General features: G+C 36.7%; 1 protein-coding gene and 1 long non-coding RNA gene across 4 annotated transcripts; one reads left to right on the forward strand and one right to left on the reverse strand.

Annotated features, from left to right (window-relative positions):
* The first annotated feature begins 802 nt into the window (after nt 1-802).
* Nucleotides 803-8,283, forward strand: LOC114188906 (uncharacterized). Of its 3 annotated transcripts, XR_014995912.1 has the most exons (5): nt 861-951; nt 1,898-1,961; nt 4,124-4,398; nt 7,394-7,974; nt 8,083-8,283. XR_014995912.1 is itself a non-coding variant. In XM_085675176.1 (4 exons), exons 3-4 carry the CDS (start codon nt 4,208-4,210, stop codon nt 7,902-7,904), a joined length of 702 nt encoding a protein of 233 aa, XP_085531302.1. In that variant the 5' UTR covers nt 861-951; nt 1,898-1,961; nt 4,124-4,207; the 3' UTR covers nt 7,905-8,283. The 3 variants fall into 3 exon arrangements, 2 of the variants coding, with proteins under 2 accessions (XP_027933375.2, XP_085531302.1); XM_085675176.1 differs by having other exon boundaries at nt 7,394-8,283; XM_028077574.2 differs by lacking the exon at nt 4,124-4,398 and having other exon boundaries at nt 803-951; nt 7,394-8,283.
* An 8,535-nt stretch (nt 8,284-16,818) lies between these two features.
* LOC114168636 (uncharacterized) lies at nt 16,819-18,575 on the reverse strand. The gene is made up of 3 exons (XR_014995733.1): nt 18,447-18,575; nt 18,258-18,328; nt 16,819-17,043 (listed from the first exon to the last, which is right to left on the reverse strand). It is a non-coding gene; the product is annotated as an uncharacterized LOC114168636 (long non-coding RNA).
* Between the last annotated feature and the right edge of the window lie 6,717 nt (nt 18,576-25,292).

Raw genomic sequence — 25,292 nt, forward strand, 5'->3', positions numbered from 1 at the left:
CATGTGAGAAATGATTACATTATTGAATTATAACTATTATTTTTTTCACTCAATTATGTATTGATATTTTAATTTAAATAATTTATGAGTATCTGACATATATTTCGATATTTTAGGATTTTATCAATATTTATTATTAAATATTTAATCTATAATATGTATATACCATATATAATATTTTATTATTCTTAAAATAAATGTATCATGAATGTAACGGATAGTGTTGTATTCGATGCATATATTTTATTGTTTTCGAAATAAACATATCATCAACATTTCGCGTATTGTTGTATTCGATGCACGAATCAATATCATTTTGATTTAACTCTTTATCTCCTTTACTTTGTGTTTATGCCAAAGCTTATTTTTAATATTAACAAAAAATTGAGTTACTGTATTGAATATTATTATAAATATTAAATTATAACCATATAATCGGTAAATACTTCAATTTATATATATATATATATATATCCATTTTAAAATAAATTATATATTTCTGAATGAATATTTGTATTAGTCATGTAATTATCTTTTAAAAAACTATCATACTTTAAATTAAGTTTTTAATAAATAATTAAGTAATTTGAATTTTGATAAAAAAAGCATAAACTTAATTTATTCTATGAAAAGTTTTAGTTCAATAACTAAATTATTAATTATTAAATTAGATTATATACATATATGAATTAATTATATCAAAATTTAGTCTTAAAAAAATTCAGTTTTCAATAATGTTAAACTAAATAAACTTTTTTTTTTCTTTGTATTCGTGACAATAACCCTAATGGTGAGATCATTATGGTAAATTCCTTGGCCTATATAGAATTGACACAACGTCTCACATCAGTTCAGTTTAAGCTTCAGACGCCGATGCATAACACAAGTTGAAACTAAATAAATAGCAGACACGCACGCTACTCTGATCAATTCAATTGTTCTTAATATCAGGTAATAATTCGCAAAACCCTCAATCTTTTCTTCCTCCTACTCGCTTCAAAATGCAATTTTTTTTACTTCGTAATACAAAATCTTAAGATTTCTGCTTCTGGGCGTTTCTTCAGAATTCTTTTTTCTTTGAAAAATGTTTCAGTTTCATATTCCGACAATCCCTTTCATCAAGTTTTTTTTTTTTTTCTGTTGTAATTGAATTTATAATTTTTATAACAGCTAAAAAGAACGTAATTACCAAACCTGTTAGGAAGAACCCACAAAATTTACCTCTTTGGTATCTGACTTTTATTTTTCTTTTAGTTTTTTCTAGTGGTAATCGTTACGCAATCTTCCAAAATTTTGGCATGTTGAGCAACAAAAGGTGAAATAGGAATTGAAGCAACAATATGCTGAGAATCTAGAAATCTGGAAGTAAAATTTGAAAATTTTAAGTGAGAAAAACAGTTTATCAGATGAAATTTTGGGTGAAAAATATTTCTTTTATAGGGTAGGGAGGTGTGAATAATTGAAAAAAGCATGGGTTAGTTTATCTTAGAAACGCTCAGATAGATCACAAAGAAATAAGAAAATAAAGAATATGCTTTGCTATAATTTTTTTTTTTTCTTTCTGGCCAAGGACAACAAATTTTGTAGGGAAGCTACTTAGGTTTAGATTGAGTTCTTATCGTATTTTATCACTTCTGAACAGATAATTTACATCACACTATCTGTTCATTGTTTTCACTATTCACTCCTGGTTATGATGTTAGTGTTACTTTTTCTTTTTTTACCTCAACAGCTTAACTAAGAATATGTAATAGTTTTGGTACTTGGTCATGTGCTCGTACATAGGAACTTTGATATATTGCTTATGTCCTTAGACAAGCTTCTGGAAACAGTCACATGCTGTGGTTTTGACAAATTTGATTTAGTGTTTTATGAGTATCATTTTAATTTTATGTAGGTGGGGTTTAAAGTGTGGTGTTACAGGGCCCTGTGACAATGGTTTTGATTAGTGGCACCAAGAGGTAAGTTTTCAAGTCTAGTAAAGTTTATTCATTGCCATTAGTTTTGACTATTCTTTTGAAACCAAAATTTTTTTCGTCAATATCAGCACTTATTCTTTTGAAACAACATACTTGAGATGCATATACCAATTAAGCTCCATATTAGCTAGACTGTCTTCTGAAAAGTGTATCAACAGTTCGTCGTCATGTGCATGTGCAACCATCTTCTTGTAGTACTTAGTGAGGTGGCTCTTGGGACATGTGGTTCCTCTGTATTTCTCAGAGTCTGACACCTTGAATTTGGAGTGAATCAATACATCTAGCACCAGGCATAGTCCTGTACAATCCTCAAAACCATAACTTACATCATCTTCAATGGCCCTGAGCCTTTCCTCTAAAATTTCCAGCTTGCCTTGGCCTTGTCAACATCAACTTCTTGGATAGTAGTGTAAGATGGAGCTTTTGTTTGGGATTCCCCACCACCCATTACATATGGAGCTTTTGGGCTAGGGTTTCAGGAGGATAAGCCTAGTGTTAGGACAATCTGCTCTCTGGGCACACTTCAACGAATGCTATTGAAGCTTGAGCAATCACATTAGTGAGGAGGGTGAATGAAATTCGAAGCTCCATTATGTTTATTATGGGAGCATTCCTTGAAGTTGGATTGCCGAGGTGTGAGTACAACCAATGACAAATGTGGTCTCCACCCAAGTGTCGAACATTCCATTGATGAGTGCACCGAATTCAAGCACTATGTGCAAATTCATACCTATCTTGTGCATCCATTGGCAACACTAATAAAATGAGGAAATGAAGAAATGTTACTAGAGACATGGTCTGAGGCACTTGAATCTAGAATCCTGTTTGAGAAATGCATGTTGTCGATACATTTGGCCTTGAAAAGGATTGACCAAGATTGGTAGATTTTTCAAACATATACTCCAAAAGTTCTTGGTACTCTTGATCATAAACTCTAGATTGTTAATAATCAGATAATGAGCATCTTTGTCTAGAAACTGTGCAATGAATAACATTTTTCTTGGGTATGACCCATTCTCCTATAATATGAACATTCAGGATGCCTACTTCGGCCACCATTTCCTTTTGGGTTGCTATGACCTCTTCCTCGTGCCACTATCATTAAATTTATCAAAGCATTAATGTGTGTGAGCTTATATATTCTTTCCAGCTTCCATGAATATGTTTGGTCTAGGTAGTGGTGTGGTCAAAATCAATGATTTAAACTATGCTATTTGGTATAAAAAAAATCCAGTTTCATTTAGGTGTGTTTGATTTAGATTTAGCTATAGATATGGATGAGATGCCCCCAGTTAGGGATGGCAACGAGTTGGGTTGGGGACGGATAATGCCTACTCACAAGCCGATCTGCAACAAAAAAAATTACCCGTACCCGTCGGGTACTCATTTGAAACATAAACATACATGCGAGTTTTTTAAAGCTCGTGGATACTCGTGAATATTTAAAAAGGATATTTTATAAAATTTTAAAATAAAATTACAGAAACATATAAAATAAAATATAAGTAAATTGAATATAAATTAAATTTTAATTTTAATTAAATTTAATCTAATAAAATTTAAATTAAATTTCAATTTTTTGTGGGTAATGGATACCGTAGTTACGAGTAGTATAATACTCGCACCCGACCTATTTATAAACCGGTATTAAATACCCGCTACCCATTACTTGGGTGTAATAAATACCTGCGGATACCAACTATCCGTGTGGATTTTATCCGCAGATACTCACGAGCACCAGTATTTTTCCATCCCTGATCCCAGTCAACAATAAGACCAGTACAACAAATAAAAAGTCTCTTTATAAGGCTTGACAAAGGTTTAACATGCTGTCTTTAAACTGGATGCGCATGACCATGGCAGAAAATGTGACGCCATTTATGCCCAAGACTGAAAATGCAAAGGGATTCTTAAGGTTGATCAAGGAGTATTCACAATTGGACATTATTGATAAGTCCATTGTGGGAATTCTCACGAGTGAGCTGACAACCAAGAAATTTGAATGGTCACAACGCATTCATGATCATGTAACAAAAATGGTAAATATAGTTGCAAAGTTGCAGTTTATGGAAATGGAGGTGAATGAATCTTTTTTGGTATAGTTTATTATGAACTCTCTTCCTTATGAGTTTGGTCAATTCCAGGTGAATTATAACACCCTTAAGGATAAATGGAACTTTCAAGAGATTAAAGTATTGCTAGTTCAAGAGGAAGAAAAACTCAAGAAAATGAAGGATCATTCAATTGATCTCATGACTCATGATGGTGCTAGCTCCAGTAAAGCGAATTCAAGAAAGAAGGATGAAGCCCCAATGAAAGTTAATGAGGGTAGAATCAAGAAAGACCACAAATGCTTCTTTTGCAAGAAGGTGGATCACTTCAAGAAGGATTGTGTGTACAAAAAATCTTGGTTTGAAAAGTATGTTTATGTAAGTTTTGAAACAAATATTATTGAAGTATCTAATAATACTTAGTGGTTAGAATCTAGAGTTACCACTCATGTTTCTAATATTATGCAGAGACTTCTCTCAATCTAGCCTATAAAAGGTACTAAAGGTATATTTATATATGGGAAAAAGAATGAAGGCACGAATAGAAGGAATAGGATAAATTGATTCTAGATATTGGCTATTGTCTAGATCTCAAAAAGTGTCTCTATGTTCTTGGTTGTGCTAGGAATATTGTAGAGTTTGATTATTTAGGTTTTAATTTTAAGATGGGAAAGGGTGTTTTTCATTTGTATAAACATACGTACTATTATAGTTCTGGTACTTTATGTGATGGTCTATACCATTTGAATCTTAATTTTAATTTTAGAGATTCCTTGCTTAATTAGTGAATTCGTCTCTGTTTAAGTGTTCCCTTGGTTATGGCTTCATCTTCGTTTCCTTTAAACATGTTTGTTTATCTTCGTTAGACAATCCACACATGCATCCCGGTCACCAAAATCCAATTAAGGTAAGATATCATTTTTCACCGACCTCATCATCATTTTTGGATACATGACCTAATCTTTGATGCCATAAGAAAGCAAAATTTTCATTTTGTACATTACACTTGCTACTAGAAACATGTTCAACATTTAAATAGGGAATGAATAAAACTAACATTAAGATTCAAATGGTATAAACCATCATATAAAGTACCAGAACCATATTAGTATTTATGTTTATACAAATGAAATACACTATTTCCAATCTTAAAATTAAAACCTAAACAATCCAACTTTGCAACAAAAATCAAATTCCTAGCACAACCAAGAACATAGAGACACTTTTCAAGATCTAGACAATAGCCCGTCTTTAGAAACAATATATAAGTCCTTATTCCTTCTATTTGTGCCTTCATTTTGTTCCCTATATATAAATACTTTTCAGTTCCTTTTATGGGCTGAATTGAAAGAATTCCCTGCATAATATTAGAAACATGAGTGGTAGCTCGTAAATCCAACCACCGAGTATTATTAGGTACTTCAATAATATTTGTTTCAAAACTTACATGAACATAAAATGTACATTTCTTTTCAAACAAAAATTTTCTTTTCAGACAATCCTTTTTGAAGTGATCCACCTTCTTGCAAAAGAAGCATTTATGGTCCTTCTTGATAACTTTCAATGGGGCTTTGTCCTTGTTTCCTGGATTGGCTTTACAGGAGCTAGTATCATCATGAGATGAATTGAATGATCTTTCATTTTCTTGAGCCTTCATTCCTCTTGAACTAGCATGGCTTTAATTTTTGAAAGTTCCATTTATCCTTAAGTATGTTATAATCACTTGGAGCTGACCAAACTCAAGGGGTAGAGAATGCATAATAAACTGGACCAGAAAAGATTCATTCACCTTCATTCCCATAGATTCAGCTTTCCAGCTATATTTGTCATTCCTATTACATGATCATGAATGGACTGTGACCATAAACCAATTTATCTGTTGTTAGCTTGAGAGTTCTCACAATCAATAATGTCCGGTTGTGAATACTCCTTGATCAACTTTAAAAATCCCTTTGCATTTTCAGTCTTGGGCCTAGATAGCTTCACATTTTCTGCCATGGTCATGCACATCAAGTTCAAAGACAATATGTTAGACCTTTGCCAAGCCTTATAAAGAAACTTTTCATCTATTGTACTGGTCTCAATGATGGTTGGGGACATCTCATGCATAACTAAATCTAAATCAAACACACCAAATTGAAACTGGATTTGTTCATACCAATCAACATAGTTTAAACCATTGAACTTGATCACACCACTGTCCAAACCAAACATATTCATGGAAGCTGGAAAAAATATATAAGCTCACACACATTAATGTTTTGATAAATTTAATGGATTTAGACCCATAACTACACTAGTCATGCATTTAAGTTCACCCTTGGGTGACGCTTAAACTGACATATAACCATACAAATCATTTATTTAAGTTCACCTTTGAGAGATGCTTAAATTGACAAATTTCCATACAATTAAGAGGCTAAAATAAACATACTTTAATAGGCAATCAATCATACTTAAGTCTACATGCATGCTATCTTTGAATATACAAACATATTTACTAAGTATTACTTTAATGTCATTAATTATAAGCAATGGTCCCCTTTTGGGTGACACAAATATTCCTTATTAATTAATGAGCAAGCAACTGTAAATTTATAGCATCTAAACATACATAATTCGCAAGATTTTAATGTCTCTCGACCAGCGAGACATGATTCTCGACCAGCTAAACAAACTTTCGGCCAAATTTCACTTTTATGCAAAAGGTTTGTTCGCCCAGCGGAAAACATTTTGACGAGCGAATTAATGAAACTGTATGCAGATTCGCGCCAGATCATACTCAACCCTACATTCTCTATCTACAAACAGCCCCCATCTGGTTATGCAACATTCGTCCATAATTTGGTCCCGAGTGATTCCTGGGGTAAACAACCACCATCCATTGTGATAAGCTCATATTTCAATAATAATTTTACAGAGTTACACTTCCATACTCATTTGATTCCTCTTTTCTCACACACACATAGCAGTTTGTTTGTTTCTTTGAACCAATTGCCATTTTTTTACACCAACTTTGAATAGTAGACTTCTTTGGTACTTTTGGTAAATGTTGGATTTGTCGGAGTACTTTTTTTTGGTTGTCTACGAAATTGTAAATGGATTAAAGAAGCCATGCTTGCTTTTTCTAATGTGCCGTTTATGCTGGTGTCAAATGTCTAACACCTCTTGGTTGGAGAATAATCTTAAAATCTGTTCGGTTATTTCTTGCGGTTGCCAATTTGGTGACCTAAAGTACTCTTGTAGGATTCTTTTTGGTTCTCAGTTCAGTTGATGGTAATTTTGGAGTGCTGTCAATGTTGCTCAAGTAAGAGAACATAGAAAGTTTTTGCTAATCTTCTTGCCTACCATTTTTGACGGCAGTGTTTTTCAACAAACAAATGATGAGAGGGCCAAAGCACAAGGTATTACAGTGCTTCAGAATTCGCCGCAGCAAGGAAACAAGAATGTGGAAAGTGCACGGACGCAGAATGTGGCTAATGCTGGCTTGAACAAAGCAATGACAACAATGGATGAATTCAAGTCTGGATTTCCGTCAGAAGGCTTATCAGCCACTTCAAATAAATGGTGGGGTAATAGGGACCGTGATGATTGTGCAGGAAGTAGTGCCAATGGAGCCAAGACTCTACTACCTGAGGAGAAAGCAGGGGAAGAGAAGATGGTACATGAAACACCAAAAACTGGAAACAGTGAAACTCCTCATGGTTCTTCTTTATTGACCGCTGTGAGGAAAAGGGCTGTGGAAGAAGGAAGAGAAGCATTGAAATTAGGAGTTTTTCGAGGCTATGGCATAAACAAGCTAAGCAAAAGGGAGAAAATACTGCTCCACCAAGTATTCGGATCTTCACTGCCAAAGCCATGGATGGAAACATGATTTTAGTAGTTTTAGAGACACTGTCATTCTGCACAGCTCAATACTATTTCTGATTTACTGACACAACTTAGTGAGAGTTCCTTTTCTTTCCCTGGTTTTTCTGGTTTTTCCATTGGTAGTTCAATGGAATGAATGGTACGTTATACTAACTATGATGATCATGTGACACTTTTATCAGATGTTGAAATAGCTAAATGAGAGGAACAAGAGGACCAAGTAGTGAAACATGACCAGAGTCAGGTTTAGAACTAGTTTTCTACGACTATGGACAGACTTTTATTGTAAATGAATTGTTTAACATTGTGTTGAAGATGTTGTAAAAGAACATTATGTTGAAGATTGAAATGAACATTGTGCCTGCTAAATTGTTCGAGTTGAACCATGAGGACTTCTACTATTTGGCAATCAAGAAGTGAAAACAATTATAAGACTGTTGTTGGACATTATCATAAATATGTTACAGAGAAGATTATTTAGTTGATGATAATGTATAATAGGGATTTTAGAGATGACATTAGTTGATAGTTGCCAAAATTTATATATTTTTTTTTTCGTAATGTTGAGAATTCAAGTAACTAATATTATTAATTTCAACAATGAATTAATGAATTAAAAATCGAACTGAGGTCTCTTAATATAATTTAATTTTCTTATTAATAATATTAATTATGTCTGAGATTATTATTTTTGTATGGAATATAGTTGAGATCAATTTAGTGATACTGAATGTAAGAGGGAACCATAATAAAATAACGAACACAGAAAACGATTAGAGGGAAACATGCTAACCTATGACCTGGGAAAATTATACTAACCTAATTTCAAAGGAGGATTCTAAACATACTAATAATATCAATTATCTGACTGCTATGAAACGATTAGTAAAGTGATTAGTAGTACTTTAATACCAATAGTAGGGTATTACACAATCAACATAAGAAAAAAATTCTAATAAATTATTGACAAAGAATAATATTTATTTTGTTGGTAAAAAAAAAAAACCATTGTAGATATCGATGAAAAAATTACAATAAACGTCAATCAAGAAAATCTATTTCACATCTTCCAAAAAATAATCTCCTTAACAATGGTTGAGAAAAATCTAAATAATAATGATCTACAACAATAAAATAATCCTAACAACGAATATAAAAATATTTCTATTAACATCAAGAAAAAAAAAAAAACCATAGTCAATGTCAATTACAGAGAAATCTTCTCAACGTTGGCCAGAAAAATCCTAACGAACATTGTTCAAGAAATAATAATGAATTATGCCCAAAAAATAACTATAATTGATATTGGTTTAAACCTTAACTCGATTCACATAAATTAACCCGAGTTCACACAAATTAGGAAAAGAAAGTGTCTAACACTAGTCAAAGAACATTGTTAATGTTGATTAAGAAAATATTGTCTAATGTTTGTTGGGAAATAAACTCGACCTAACACCAACAATAAAATAAATTTGATGATGTTGGCTGAAAAATAAATAGGCTTGGCTTTTGTTTGAAAGAATCCTTTGTCGATATTTATAAAAAAAAAATGTTGAGATTATAACACTTCGATCTTAGCCAAGTTAATTATGTCTTGTTCTTAGTCAAGTTAATTAACCTCGACCAAGATCAAGTTAAGAAGAAAATACAAAGAGAAAAGACAGGGATTTTATAATATGAAAATTTTCTTTCCAAAACAACATATTTTATCATAAAAATTTCAATTTTTCTATGAATGAATTATACTTTTACATTTTCTTATTTAAACACACTGTAAAAGTGTGGGGGTATATGATAATATTACTTGATCCCAAGAAAAATAGGTTCTAAAACTTTTAATAACATGTTCTTAGGATAAACATAGTTGTTTGTAGGGTTTTTATTCTTAAGTGATGTACTGAAAATATTGAGTCTTTGAGAATATATTCCATTTAAAGGTTAATAATATAATAGTGAAGTCATGTGTGGGGACTGGAAAGTAAAAGAAAAAAATAAAATTTCTTTTGGTAATGATTTTTACACTTACCTAACTAAAAATAATCTAATAAGCTTTTTAGAATTCACTAGTACTTTTAATGCAAAAACTTTTGGATAAGACTATTGGACTTAAATTGATTATATAAAGAAAAATAATAGGTAGACTTTAGTAGATTTGTCCAAAGAATCAAAGTTCATTGGTTCTATGGAGATATTTAAGAAAAAGAGTATTATGGTATTTATGACGTCCCATTTTTAATAGATTAATCCATCAAATAAAGTATCACACAATTATAATAACGAGAAGCATTCAGATGAACAAGACGATAAAGAAATGGTAACTGTTACAGTCATCCGGAATTACTTAGAGGAAACACAAGTCTAAAAGTCTAACAGTCTTGCAAAAGGGTTGCCACCACGGCAACTGATACAAAAGGCCTCATGGTCACGAAACTACTCCTAAGACATCCAGACACAAAGATCTAAGCTGCACTGCTGCGTCTCCCGGATTCATCTCGGGCCTCCCTCTCATCTGCTCCCACCAGAAGGTGATCATCGCAAAAGAGAAAACATAACAGGAACACACACAAAATGCAAGGGTAAGCTAGTGTAATATAATACTTATCATGGTATAAAGGAATAAATGCATAAACATTCCCAGACATACAACACAGAGGCACATAGATCATGTTATGGCAAACAAGCAAGACACTATGACTCAATTATCCGGATACATATATTAAGATCGGATTCACTGGATGCCTGCACTCGTGGTGGCCTCTACTGCTCTGCAGAGCCATTGCCAATGGGTTTCACCCTACCACTCACGAGGTTAGCCTTTAAGCGTCTAAGGCCATTATCCTGCCAAATTTGCTCTACTTGAGACTCACTGACCCTTTAGAGTTTCGGGATGCAATCCTTACTTGAATCCTTATTTTAATATATACACTACACGCCACCATAAAGTCTCCCCATGGGACTTATGGAATTACGCCTATCACACCATCAGAATCATGTTTCTCATACCATAACCACCACTTGATCTCATACATACAGTTCTCATGTTAAAACATCACGAAACCACAACTCCATGATCAATCTCATACCAAGCATGTCAATTTCATTCATAAAAACCCAAACACCCAAGCATATTCACGTACACCATATTTAGGGAGAATGACCCAAACCATACATGCAACAAACCATCCAAACAGCCAAGACAACATGGCACACATTCGCAAACTCGCTCAGGCGAGACGCTGGCCTCACGGACACAGCGGATTCTCGCCCAGGCGAGACATGCAACGAGGGATCTTCACGAACTCTCGCTCAGGCGAGATGCTGTCTTCCCTGAAACAGCGAATTCTCGCCCAGGCGAGACGCTCGACGTGGGGGCTTCACGATATCTCGCTCAGGCGAGGCCTTCTCGCCTGAGCGAGACTATGTGTCGCTCAAGACGAAAAAGGGCCGCCTAGGCGAGTTCTCGTGGCAGGGGGCTCTCTGGTACTCTCGCCTAGGCGAGACGAGCTCGCTTGGGCGAAAATAGCAGAGTTCACCACTGTCCACCCACATGCAATGGCGGAACCAGCTCGGATCCACACCCAAACACACATGCAACTCCATTTCTCTCAACAAAACACACCATGCATGCATATAAACATGAGAACGACCAAAAACAACTTAAAACAGATGGATCTAGCTTCCCTTACCTTTTGTTTTGGGTACAGAAAGCAAAAGTCCTTAACCAAGGGTTAGCACAGCTCCAGGAACTCGAGTAGGGCTGAAAACGTGAAGATTCAAGCAAAACGACGTTAGGAATCTCAATCCTAACTTGACCAACGCTTTCAAACAGAGAGGAAAAGGAAGTAAACGGACCAGAAGCTCCGAAGTTCCCTTACCTGTAACACGAAAGGAGTTTTGGTAGCTTGGAGACGTGTGGATGATGTGCCCTAGCAGAGGGCAGAGGTGTGGGATGGAGAGGAAAGTTGCTTCTGAAAAGGTGACAAGAGCAAAGTGAGGGAACAAGGTAGGGTATAGGGTCCTTCTGTAGGGCAGGGCCTTGGGCCTCCGAAAAGGCCAGGCCCAAACTCTACAGTACTGAAAAAGAAGGCTTACAATATCTCCCCAACAACAAAATTTTTCGTCCTCGAAAAATTAGACTTACCAGAACAGATGCGGATATGAACTCCTCATCTCCTCCTCTAGCTCCCAAGTAGAGTCACCCGTCCTCCGGTCCCATATGACTTTAACAAGACTGACGGCTCTCCCCTTGCGCTCCTTCACTTGGCGGTCCTCTATAGCCATGGGCTGTACTACAACCTGAAGATTCTCCCTGACTTCCACATCCTCCGCCTCCAAGACATGCGATGGGTCAAACACGTACTTCCGTAGCTGTGAAACATGAAAGACTGGGTGTAGATTAGCTAACTGGGGTGGTAATGCTATCTCATAAGCTACGGGCCCTATCCTTCTCAAGATCTGATACGGGCCCAAGAACTTAGGAGACAACTTCCTTGAGCGGATAGCCCTCCCCACACCAGTGGTTCGGGTCACCCTCAAGAACATGTGCTCCCCTGCCTCAAACTCTAGGGGCCTCCTTCTTCGGTCTACATATGCCTTCTGCCGACTCTGTGATGCTTGCAACCTGTCTCTTACTAACTGCACCTTCTCTGTGGTCTGTTGCAACAACTCTGGTCCAACCAAAACTGACTCACCATCCTGGTACCAACATAAAGGAGTCCTACACCTCCTCCCATACAAAGCCTCATAAGGCGCCATCCCTATACTCGCTTGGTAACTGTTGTTATAGGTAAACTCCACTAGCGGTAACACCTCGTCCCAACTACCAAGATGGTCCAAGATACAAGTCCTCAACAAGTCCTCCAAGGACTGAATCACTCTCTCTGACTGGCCATCCGTCTGAGGATGGTAAGCAGAACTCATCCTCAATCTGCTACCCAAAGCCTCCTGCAGTGCCTGCCAGAACCTGGAAGTGAACCGGGGGTCTCTGTCAGACACTATGCTACTAGGCACTCCATGAAGTCTCACTATCTCTCGGATGTAGAGCTGGGCCAACTTGGTCATAGACATTCTGAGATTCACCGCCAAAAAGTGAGCACTCTTCGTCAAACGATCCACCACTACCCAGATAGCATCATGTCCTCTCACGGTGCGAGGCAAGTGGGTAACAAAATCCATAGCTATGCTATCCCACTTCCACACCGGAATATCTAAGGGTTGAAGCGTTCCACCGGGTTTCTGATGCTCCACCTTTGCCTTTTGACAAGTCAAACAGGCCGATACAAACTGTGCAACCTCCTTTTTCATGCCCTGCCACCAAAAGCTCTCCTTGAGGTCTTGGTACATCTTAGTCATGCCAGGGTGCAGACTAAGACAACTCTTGTGTCCTTCCTCAAGGATCAACTTCCTCAACTCGACATCCTCTGGTACACAAACTCTGCCTCTGAACCTCAACACACCATCACTGCCCAAGGCAAACTCCTTGGCCTGATCTGACCCCAGTAACTCTTTTACCTTCTGTAGACTAACATCCGTTGCTTGTCTCTCCCTGATTAAGCCCAAGAAGTCACTAGATATAACCAAGGTGCTACACCTAATGAATTCCGGCTCCAACTCAAACTGTAGCTTCATGTCCCTGAAACTCTCAAGCAACTCTAACTCTTTCATCATCAAGTGTGCCACATGCACTGTCTTCCTACTCAATGCGTCTGCCACCACATTCGCCTTCCCTGGGTGATAGAGAAGTTCGAAGTCATAGTCCTTTAAAAACTCTATCCACCGCCTCTGCCTCATATTTAACTCTTTCTGATCGAAGAGGTACTTCAAACTCTTGTGGTCACTAAACACACGAAACTGTGCACCATACAAGTAGTGCCTCCATATCTTCAAAGCAAAAACCACCGCTGCCAACTCTAGGTCATGAGTGGGGTAGTTCTTCTCATGAGCCTTCAACTACCTTGAAGCATAAGCCACCACTTTCCTCTCCTGCATTAAGACACACCCAAGGCCCTGATGAGAGGCATCACAGTAAACCTCAAAGGGTTTACTCACATCCGGGATTACCAACACTGGAGCACTCGTCAACCTCTGCTTAAGCTCCCTGAAGCTCTCTTCACATCTATCAGTCCATGCAAACGGCTGATCTTTCCTGGTTAGCTGTGTCAGGGGTGCTACTATCTTGGAGAACCCCTCTATAAATCTCCTGTAGTAGCCAGCCAAACCCACGAAGCTCCGAATCTCAGTCACCGTCTTGGGACATTCCCACTGTATCACAGCCTCTACCTTAGCTAGATCCACAGCTATTCCCTGAGCTGATATAACGTGCCCCAAGAACTGCACCTCTCTCATCCAGAAGTTACACTTTGACAACTTGGCAAACAGTTGTTTCTCCCTCAAGATGCTAAGCACTATCCTCAGATGCTCGGCATGTTCCTCAAGCGTCCTGGAGTAGATGAGAATGTCGTCTATGAAGACCACGACAAACTTGTCTAAAAACGGACGGAAGATCCGGTTCATGTAATCCATGAACAAAGCCGGGGCATTAGTCACACCGAATGGCATGACCACATACTCATAATGCCCGTATCTGGATCTGAAAGCAGTCTTCTCAACATCTTCTGCCTTCACCAAAATCTGGTGATAACCTGACCGGAGATCAATCTTGGAGAACACTGACGCCCCATGAAGCTGATCCATCAAATCATCTATTCTTGGCAAGGGGTACTTGTTTTTGATAGTCAGCTTGTTCAGCTGCCTATAATCCACACACAACCTTGAGCCACCGTCTTTCTTCTTCACAAGCAAAACAGGCGCTCCCCACGGCGAAGCACTCGGCCGTATAAACTGTTTCTCAAGCAATTCCTCTATCTGCTTCTTCAACTCCACCAACTCTGCTGGCGCCATGCGGTAAGGAGCTATCGATACAGGACCGGCTCCTGGTACCAAGTCTATGGAGAACTCAACCTCTCTCCTCGGAGGCAAACCTGGTACCTCTTCGGGAAACACATCCTCAAAGTCCCTGACCACTGGTATTACTGTTATCCTCTCCTCTTTCTCAACCTCTATCCTGGCAAAGACCATATAACACTGTGCACCGTCCCGGATTTCCTTCATAACCCCATGAGATGATAGCAGCTCAGGCTCCTCCGAGTTGTGGAACAACAACTTCTTCTCCCGGCAGTCGATGAGAACGTGATTGGCAGAGAGCCAATCCATTCCCAAGATCACATCTAGCCCTTGCAGAGGGAGGCATATGAGGTTGACCTTGTATACGCGTCCCTCTACCTCAACTGGACATCTAGAACACACTGAAGAAGTCCTAACTAACCCAGATGCCGGAGTCGATACCACGAGATCAAACTGTAGTTCACACACCGGCAGACCCAACTCCCGCACACAAGACTCTGACACAAATGAGTGTGTCGCTCCAGAATCAAAAAGCACACAACACGACTTCCCAGATATCAAACAACAACCAAACACAAGGTTACCTGCACCTGCCGCCTCTGACCCGGTCATAGCAAAAACCCTGCCTGTAGCCTGAGGCCTGCTGCCTCCTCCTCTCTGCTGAGCCTGGCCTGAATTCTGACTCGGAGTGTGTGGTGAGGGTCGTGCTACAGCCCTCCTCAAAGTAGGACAATCCCTGCCAAAGTGGCCCTCCCTGCCACAATGGTTGCACCTGCGAAAACCTGATAGCTGCGGGCAGAAATTCTTCCCATGCGGCCCTCCGCAATGATAGCACTGAATCCTGCTGGGCGGGGAAGAAAAGCCTCTAGACCCCTGTGGCTGTGGATGTGGTCTAGCATAAGGCTTCCTCCTTTCTTCAACTCGTGGCCTGGACCCAGATGGTCCGCTAACTCTCTGCTGTGGCTGCTGCTGAGCTTCCACCTCTACTTTCATTCGCTCCATGACCCTGGCCTTCTCCACTAAGGCCGCAAAATCCTTGATGGACAGTGGAGCTACCATCAACCGAATGTCTCCTCTGAGACCATTCTCAAACTTCCTGCAGTGCCACTCCTCATCGAGCGGCATGGTGTAGAAACGCCCCAGATGCTTGAACTGCTCGGCGTACTCGGCCACTGACCTGTTTCCTTGCGTCAGCTGGAGGAACTCAACCTCCTTAGCGTACCTCACGCTATCAGGGAAATACTCAGACAAGAACCTCTTCTTGAAGGCTTCCCATGTGATATCCTCGTGCTTCTCTTCTATCACCAGCTTCATGCTGGCCCACCAATGCTCAGCCTCTCCAGTGAGCATGTAGACAGTGAAAGCCAGTCGACTCTCATCCGGGCACCTCTTGGCATCAAAGATGCGCTCCATGTCTTTCATCCACTGGTCCGCCTGGTCAGGACTCTTCTTGCCATCAAACTTGGCAGGTTGGTGCTTCAAAAAGTCTTCCAAACTCCATTCAGGGGGTGGAGGTTGGGGATGAGGACCATACATTGGTGCACCAGCAGCATTCTCCCCTAACTGGCGGAGAGCATCCACATGCTGCCTCTGAGCATCCTCTGCAGCCTGCCTAGCAGCTTCCATCTGCTGCATCATGAAGTTCTGCTGCTCAAGAGAGGCTTCCTGGCGCTGCATCGCCACCTCATGCTGTTGCATCATGGCATTGCTTTGCTGAGTCAAAGCCGCAGCCATGGCCTCGATCGCCCTTGCCAGATCTTGCCCATCGCCCTGAGTCGGTTGAGGAGGAGCTATACGTGGGGGTGCCATAACACTGGACACACAGAAAGAACCATCAAAACTCGGTTAGATTGGAAACTCATCGAAACATGACAGGAAGACACAACGAAAGCTAAGCAAACACATAGCCCATAGACACTTTGGAACGAAGGCTCTGATACCATAAAAGTGTGACGTCCCATTTTTAATAGATTAATCCATCAAATAAAGTATCACACAATTATAATAACGAGAAGCATTCAGATGAACAAGACGATAAAGAAATGGTAACTGTTACAGTCATCCGGAATTACTTAGAGGAAACACAAGTCTAAAAGTCTAACAGTCTTGCAAAAGGGTTGCCACCACGGCAACTGATACAAAAGGCCTCATGGCCACGAAACTACTCCTAAGACATCCAGACACGAAGATCTAAGCTGCACTGCTGCGTCTCCCGGATTCATCTCGGGCCTCCCTCTCATCTGCTCCCACCAGAAGGTGATCATCGCAAAAGAGAAAACATAACAGGAACACACACAAAATGCAAGGGTAAGCTAGTGTAATATAATACTTATCATGGTATAAAGGAATAAATGCATAAACATTCCCAGACATACAACACAGAGGCACATAGATCATGTTATGGCAAACAAGCAAGACACTATGACTCAATTATCCGGATACATATATTAAGATCGGATTCACTGGATGCCTGCACTCGTGGTGGCCTCTACTGCTCTGCAGAGCCATTGCCAATGGGTTTCACCCTACCACTCACGAGGTTAGCCTTTAAGCGTCTAAGGCCATTATCCTGCCAAAGACTAGGGCCTCCCGCTACTCTCACCACTTGGGTCAGTTTGCTCTACTTGAGACTCACTGACCCTTTAGAGTTTCGGGATGCAATCCTTACTTGAATCCTTATTTTAATATATACACTACACGCCACCATAAAGTCTCCCCATGGGACTTATGGAATTACGCCTATCACACCATCAGAATCATGTTTCTCATACCATAACCACCACTTGATCTCATACATACAGTTCTCATGTTAAAACATCACGAAACCACAACTCCATGATCAATCTCATACCAAGCATGTCAATTTCATTCATAAAAACCCAAACACCCAAGCATATTCACGTACACCATATTTAGGGAGAATGACCCAAACCATACATGCAACAAACCATCCAAACAGCCAAGACAACATGGCACACATTCGCAAACTCGCTCAGGCGAGACGCTGGCCTCACGGACACAGCGGATTCTCGCCCAGGCGAGACATGCAACGAGGGATCTTCACGAACTCTCGCTCAGGCGAGATGCTGTCTTCCCTGAAACAGCGAATTCTCGCCCAGGCGAGACGCTCGACGTGGGGGCTTCACGATATCTCGCTCAGGCGAGGCCTTCTCGCCTGAGCGAGACTATGCGTCGCTCAAGACGAAAAAGGGCCGCCTAGGCGAGTTCTCGTGGCAGGGGGCTCTCTGGTACTCTCGCCTAGGCGAGACAAGCTCGCTTGGGCGAAAATAGCAGAGTTCACCACTGTCCACCCACATGCAATGGCGGAACCAGCTCGGATCCACACCCAAACACACATGCAACTCCATTTCTCTCAACAAAACACACCATGCATGCATATAAACATGAGAACGACCAAAAACAACTTAAAACAGATGGATCTAGCTTCCCTTACCTTTTGTTTTGGGTACAGAAAGCAAAAGTCCTTAACCAAGGGTTAGCACAGCTCCAGGAACTCGAGTAGGGCTGAAAACGTGAAGATTCAAGCAAAACGACGTTAGGAATCTCAATCCTAACTTGACCAACGCTTTCAAACAGAGAGGAAAAGGAAGTAAACGGACCAGAAGCTCCGAAGTTCCCTTACCTGTAACACGAAAGGAGTTTTGGTAGCTTGGAGACGTGTGGATGATGTGCCCTAGCAGAGGGCAGAGGTGTGGGATGGAGAGGAAAGTTGCTTCTGAAAAGGTGACAAGAGCAAAGTGAGGGAACAAGGTAAGGTATAGGGTCCTTCTGTAGGGCAGGGCCTTGGGCCTCCGAAAAGGCCAGGCCCAAACTCTACAGTACTGAAAAAGAAGGCTTACAGTATTTATAGAAAAAAATAATATATATAAAGGTGAGGTTAGTAGCAAAATATTTTACATGAAAAAACCAACATATATTACTTGAATACGTTTATTCCAAATATCAAAATTTCCTTTAGCTTAGTTCTAATGATTATTCATAAATTAGTTATTCATCAATGGGTGTAGGATGGTCTTTTGAATGAACTACACAAAGAGATTTAAATAATTCATTCTAAGAGAACAAACCTACTGAACTACTTTTTTACTAATGATGCTAATAAATGCTTATTCACTAAATTTTGAAAAATATAAGTGTTTATGCTATAACATGTTATTTGGTACATGAAATTATATAGTTTAAAAGAAATTATAAAATCTAATTTAGAAGGAAAATCATGGACGACACAAATATAATTTTGGAAGTTGGAATAAGATGAAAAGAAGATAATATATTACTATCTCATGAAACTTTTCAAGAAATATTACTTGTACTGTATGTCCCATCGGTCAATCGGCCAAAGATAATCCTCAAGGGACCATCGGTCCTGCGGTCAAACGAACAGTCATACAGCATCGTCGAGGCATAAGACCATCGGTCAAACAGATAAAATGTCAGAACATCGGTCAAACGGTTGAACATATAAGTCACGACTTAACCACTTTCATGCCAATCGGTTCATCGGTAGAACAACATCGGTGGACCCTCTAACCTTGAGGGCCCATCGGTTCATCGGTAGAACAACAGCGGTGGACCCTCTAACCTTGAGGGCCCATCGGTTCATCGATAGAACAACATCAGTGGACCCTCTAACCTTGAGGGCCCATCGGTTCATCGATAGAACAACAGCGAGGGACCCTGTAACTTCGGGAACCCATCGGTTAATCGGTGAAACAGCAGCGGCGGACCTTCTTAAGCACCTGTCTGTTGATCGGTAAAACACAGATTGTTAGCTTGTTGGAAACGTAACGTTATCAACCCAGCCAAGCGGCCCTCGGTCGCACAGTTAAATGATTTAAGTCATTTAATTATCGGTTAAACGAGTCACTAATCTTCATTAAGGGATCATTGGGCCGTGATTAAGAAACCCTAATTATAGGCCCATGTCGAAAGCTATAAATAGGGTCCAAAGGTAGGTTGGTGAACATCTAAAATTCGCATTTATTACAGCTGATATTCTGATTCACCAATCGGTCCTTTCTAACTTAAGCATCGGAGTACTTTAGACAGGTACCCCGATCGTCATCCCAACCGATCGAGCTTAGGAGTGGATTTCGCTGAAGTTACGGGAGAGGAGAAGGATAGCGTAAAGTGAAGAGGTTCTTCCAGTAGGCTCTTGGTCCCTACCCCGAAACATTACTATTATGAATTTAAGTTGATAACTCTAAATTTAAAAAAAAATAAAGGAACAACAATTTTTCTACAATATTAAAATATCTTACTTAAAATTCACCCTTTGAAATGCAACCCCTAATCTAATAATACTTTACCCAAACCAAAAACAAAAGGTGAATAGAAAATGCAGTATAGAAAAACCATCCAATGCACTGTCAAATTGCAGAATTTTCAATTTGGAGTGTGATATTCTATCTTGAATGATGTGTTGTCTTTTGCCAATTTTTTTATTAAATTAATCATAAATAAAATAAATATAGTTAGTATCTGAAAATGTAAAAAGTACTTTCTTAATTTAATATTATAAAAAAATAAAATATTTCTCTTTGCATTCACAAGAAATAAAATACAAACTAGTTATTCTCCCAAACAGAACTCAGAGGGATATGGACAATTGTTGTCGAGCTGTTATATCTGAAGCATAATCTTACAACATCTAATAATTTACAGAATAATACTAGAATAATACTAGGGTTAATAATCTTTTATTTTATAAAATATTAAGTATTTTATCACTAATTTTTTGTTTACTTTAACTTCTTCTTCTTCTTTTTAAATTAAAAGATTTAGAAGTACATAAGAAAAAAATGTTAAATGGGAGAATAAAAATATATCTATTAAACATTTACCTCTAAATAACAAGTTCTCATTTTCAAGAACAATATATTATGATCTTTTTCACCGTTTCTTTTAATTTCGTAATATGTTCGTTCTAATTTTATACAAAACAAATTACTATTTTTTTTTTTTGCAAAAGAAAAAATCAATAAGGGGTAATTTTGGTGTGTTTTCTTCAATCATTATTTTGATTCACATTGAACATAAAAACTATTTACAGATCAGCACCATAATAATATTCCATCAATAAACAATTTCATTATAAATTTTCTCAAAATCAATTATTTTAACCTTTGATAATTCTACACATTTTTTTATATTTAAAAAAAATACCCATATAAATCCCAAAAATACATGTACGTATATGCAATTATACACGTGTATGATACATAGTATTAGGGTTTACCCTTATTACTTAGAAAACACATATACATAGATAAAAGAAGACCCATGAAAGTCAAAGAATAGATATAGTAAATAGCTATGTTATGGAGAGATATTAATATTAAATATGAAAGAATGTGAGGTGCATGTGCATGTTGTGAACAACTTATCCATATTAGAGAGAGACAATGAAAATGATGCAATGGTGATATTGATGTATGTGTAGTAATACATTTTTGCAACTTCAAGGTGCCATAGCATGTGGAATTTCATAGAGAACTGAAAAGAGAATATGCCTACTTTTTCATACCAATTTTACATTATTTTATGTAATAATAATATTAACTTTATTTATTTCTGACATTATGGGAAGCAAGGAGACATTAATACACTATCTAATGCACAAAGCATTTTTTTATTAATTGCTAATAAAAGTAACTGAAAAAGATGTTATGTATTGGTAAGGAATCAAAAGTTGCAAAATGTTTGTGTATTGGCCATAAATTAATGAATGAGAAGCCAAGTGGGAAAAGGTTGCACAGTCACGTGATGTGCACATGATGCATGTGAAGTGCACTGCTATGTAAGTTTCTAAAGATGTTTGGAATTAATTTTCAGAACTTTGGTATTTAGGTTAGGTTTGAACTTTTATGTGTGTGTATATGTATATGCATGTGTTTTGTTTGCATAGTTAGGACACAAATGATAGTAAAAAAGGCACATTGACAAAGAAAATTAGCATTAGAAGTAAACAACATGCATGTGTTGTTTTAGGACTCTAACCAAGAATTAGGGTTATCTTGAAAGAATATTCTAATTAACATAAATAGAAAAGAGTGTTTTTTTTTTAATATAAACCTACTTTTTTTTAGTCAATATATGCTAGCAAGTTATACTATATATGTGTTGTTTTAATATAATTTATTTGTTGAATGATATCGACATGAAACTTTAATTATTGAGAAAAAAATTGTTAATATAAAAACATTTTTATTAGTTATAAGAGGGTACTATCTCTATTTCGGGGATTTAACTTACACTTTTTTTTTTCGGTGCAAAATTACCAAAAGAAAATTTTGAATATTTTACAAAAGCAAAGAAGGAGAGATGTGGTGAGAAAAAGCAATAACTCATTTAATAATTATCTAAACATAAAAGATGAATAGCTCACAACAAACACAATCACAAATCAATCAGAGTGTGTGTAGTTAAATTCGGAAAATATTTAAAGATAAAAAAAAAAACTTTTTTCTTAAAGTCATGTTACAAATAGGTGTTACTATCTAATTAGAAGATTTATTCTATGAAATTTTCCTTGACAACTTAACGAAACATATCTAGGAATTATAGGTTTTGATAATATGATAAAATGCATAGACATTTCTTGAGCATGTTAACCCATGCTTTGTACAGTTGAACTGTAGCAAGCTCATAAATATTTCATAGATAAACAATAATGAATCGTCTAATGACTATAAATGAAGCAAACATGACTAAATTGATAAATCTCTAGTTCCTAAGAAAAGCTAAGACCCTAAGCTTAAATAAACGAGGAAGTGATATGGGATAATGAAAAAGATGATTCAAGACAAATTAGAAGTGTTAAACATGTCTATTTTGTGTTTCATCAAAATCGTCTGATGATATTGTCTATTAAGTTATCGTCTGATGATATTGTCTATTAAGTTATCGTCTGATGAAGTCATTTATTGAGACTTGTCCAATAATATCGTTTGATGGAATTGTCTACTATATATTGTCTGATGATTTCGTCTAATATGTATAATCTAGAAGACCTTGTCTAGTACATATCATCTGATGCGTTGGGGTCCATTGAATCATGTACTAAGTTGAACTTTTTGCAAAATAAAGTTGTTGCTAAGGTTATTATTTTGCACAGGATTTAGGAGACTTTTTGACACCAAAAAATATTGTTTATTTTCTATGAACTTAAACTAATTTTTATCCCAATCTCTACACAAAGTCTAAACAAATTTTGTCAACTTAAAGCTTTGTTGTGTGTTCTCAAGTCCTACAACTAAAGTGGTTATTATGAATCTCCAACATATCTGAGCAACAAAATCCATCCAAAATTACTACAAAAGGCAATAAACATCGAGCATTTGGAGTTATCACCCAATCCATATTCCATCATCCACCTCATCACTTTATGTTTTAGGTGGTCTTCCACATGGAAGACTAAACCATATTAGATGATTCTTTTTAAATTTCATAGTCAATTATGAAGTTATATGCAATAATTTTTTTTAATTTTCTTCAAAACAAAGTATATTATTCTATATTCTTTTTAAATTTTGATTAAGATTGTTTTAGAACAATTGTTTATAATTCAATCTTATTTCTTTAGTTAGAATTCTTGTCAGTTTTTTTATAACCTTTGGTTGGTAACATAGTAAGATTTAATATGTAAACGATGAAACATGTGAAGTTTAAGTTGCACTTTATTCATAGACGAAGAAAATGGTGAAGTGTAATAGAATCTTAATCGTAGACGGTGACATGGGTGAGAGATTAAATGAATTAATTAATTAGTTAACTAACCATATATACTTGTTTACTTGATTTAAAGGGTAAAAGAATAAATAAGACTTCACATGTAGATGATAAAACATGTGAAATCTAAATAGAGTCTCACTTGTAGACAATGTAGTAAGTGAGAGTCTTAACAAATTAATTTATGCTTATTTAATTAATTTGGGATCTTTATAAATTAAATGAATAATAATTAAATGATAGTTGATGAAGAATTCAACCATATCAACATGTATTCTATATTGTTTTATTTCTTTATATCATTTATTGCTTTAACACCCCCCCCCCTCTCCCATCTCCCACAATTTCTTTATAGTTTTTAGGATTCTAACATTTCTGCATATTTTTATAGGTACTCTTTTAAGTGAGTTTTTAATAGAATACATTGGGAATGATTTTGGGTAGTTTAACCCTATTTATACTCTTTTGTATAAATTTTTTGTATGGTAAACACCTTGGTTCTATGGATGCTTATTATTAGTAGTAGTAGTGAAATAAAATTTTGAAAGGATTTTAAAAAATGTTATAGCAAGTGATGCTAAAGCACTGAGTTACCATTGTACGTATCACTCAATGTCGCTCAAGTAACAACATGAATGCTCTAGAGACAAAGATTATAGCTAAATGAGGGAGTGAAAGACAGTCCAAGACAATTTTCTCTTCTTTATAATAAGGGATGCTCAAGTGACACGAGGTCATTTTAGCGTTGAAGTGGAGGGTGGTACCATGCTACTATGTGCTCATACTCAAGTGTTGGTGAAGAATTGTGATTCTAGAACTTGTAGGATTATACAACAAATGATATCGCTTAAGCATTGGAATGATGCTTAAGAAATGGTTGCCCAAACATTGTATGAGTGTTAAAGTTGGAGGCAAACACTGGCGGTCTTTTGTTATGACTAAAGGGGCCATGGTCCCCCAAATTCTTTTACATTTATATAATATATAATTTTAAATATATTTTTAAAATTTTAAAATTTTAAATATATTTTATGTATTTGATATTTTAAAATTTGTTTATACAAATATATCTATCTATATAAAGAAAAGTTTTTTTTTTCACATCTATTTTTCAATTTTACCTTTTAAATATTTTTTAAATAATATTAATTATTTTATTAATATCAACTTTTAAGTGATCATTTGTTTAATTTAACCTTTTTTTTTATTTCATTATTCTTTTAAACTTAATCATTATAAATGAAAATTAATTATAGTAAAATTATAAAAATTATTTATATTTAATTTTATAATTATAATTTTATTATTTTTATTATCATAAAAAATTAAGGTTAAATTACTCTTTTGTTCCCTCTATTTGTCCAGAAATTTTAGTTTGATCCTCAAATTTTTCGTTGTCTCAATTTGGTCCTCATTTTCTTAAAAATGAATCAATTTGGTCCTCGCCGTTAATTTTGACCAAACGGTGTTAAAGTCAACGCCACGTGTCAATTTTCGATTTTTTTTATTTTTTTGAATTTTTTTTTATTATTTTTTATTTTTTACATATGTCACTTCACAGTTGTGTCACGTGTTAAAATGACTCAATGTGGTCCTTATATTTGTTTTTAGTTTCAATTTAGTCATAATTTTTGTAAAAATGAAGCAATATTGTCTCTCCTTAGATTGACACTCAATTTAATCTTTGTATACAACTTATGATGATATTCTTAATAAAATTGACATTTTTATTAAATAT

The sequence above is a fragment of the Vigna unguiculata genome, chromosome 6 (assembly GCF_037176805.1).
Source record: "Vigna unguiculata cultivar grain cowpea cultivar isolate G323 ecotype 2 chromosome 6, ASM3717680v1, whole genome shotgun sequence".
Taxonomy (NCBI): Eukaryota; Viridiplantae; Streptophyta; class Magnoliopsida; order Fabales; family Fabaceae; genus Vigna; species Vigna unguiculata.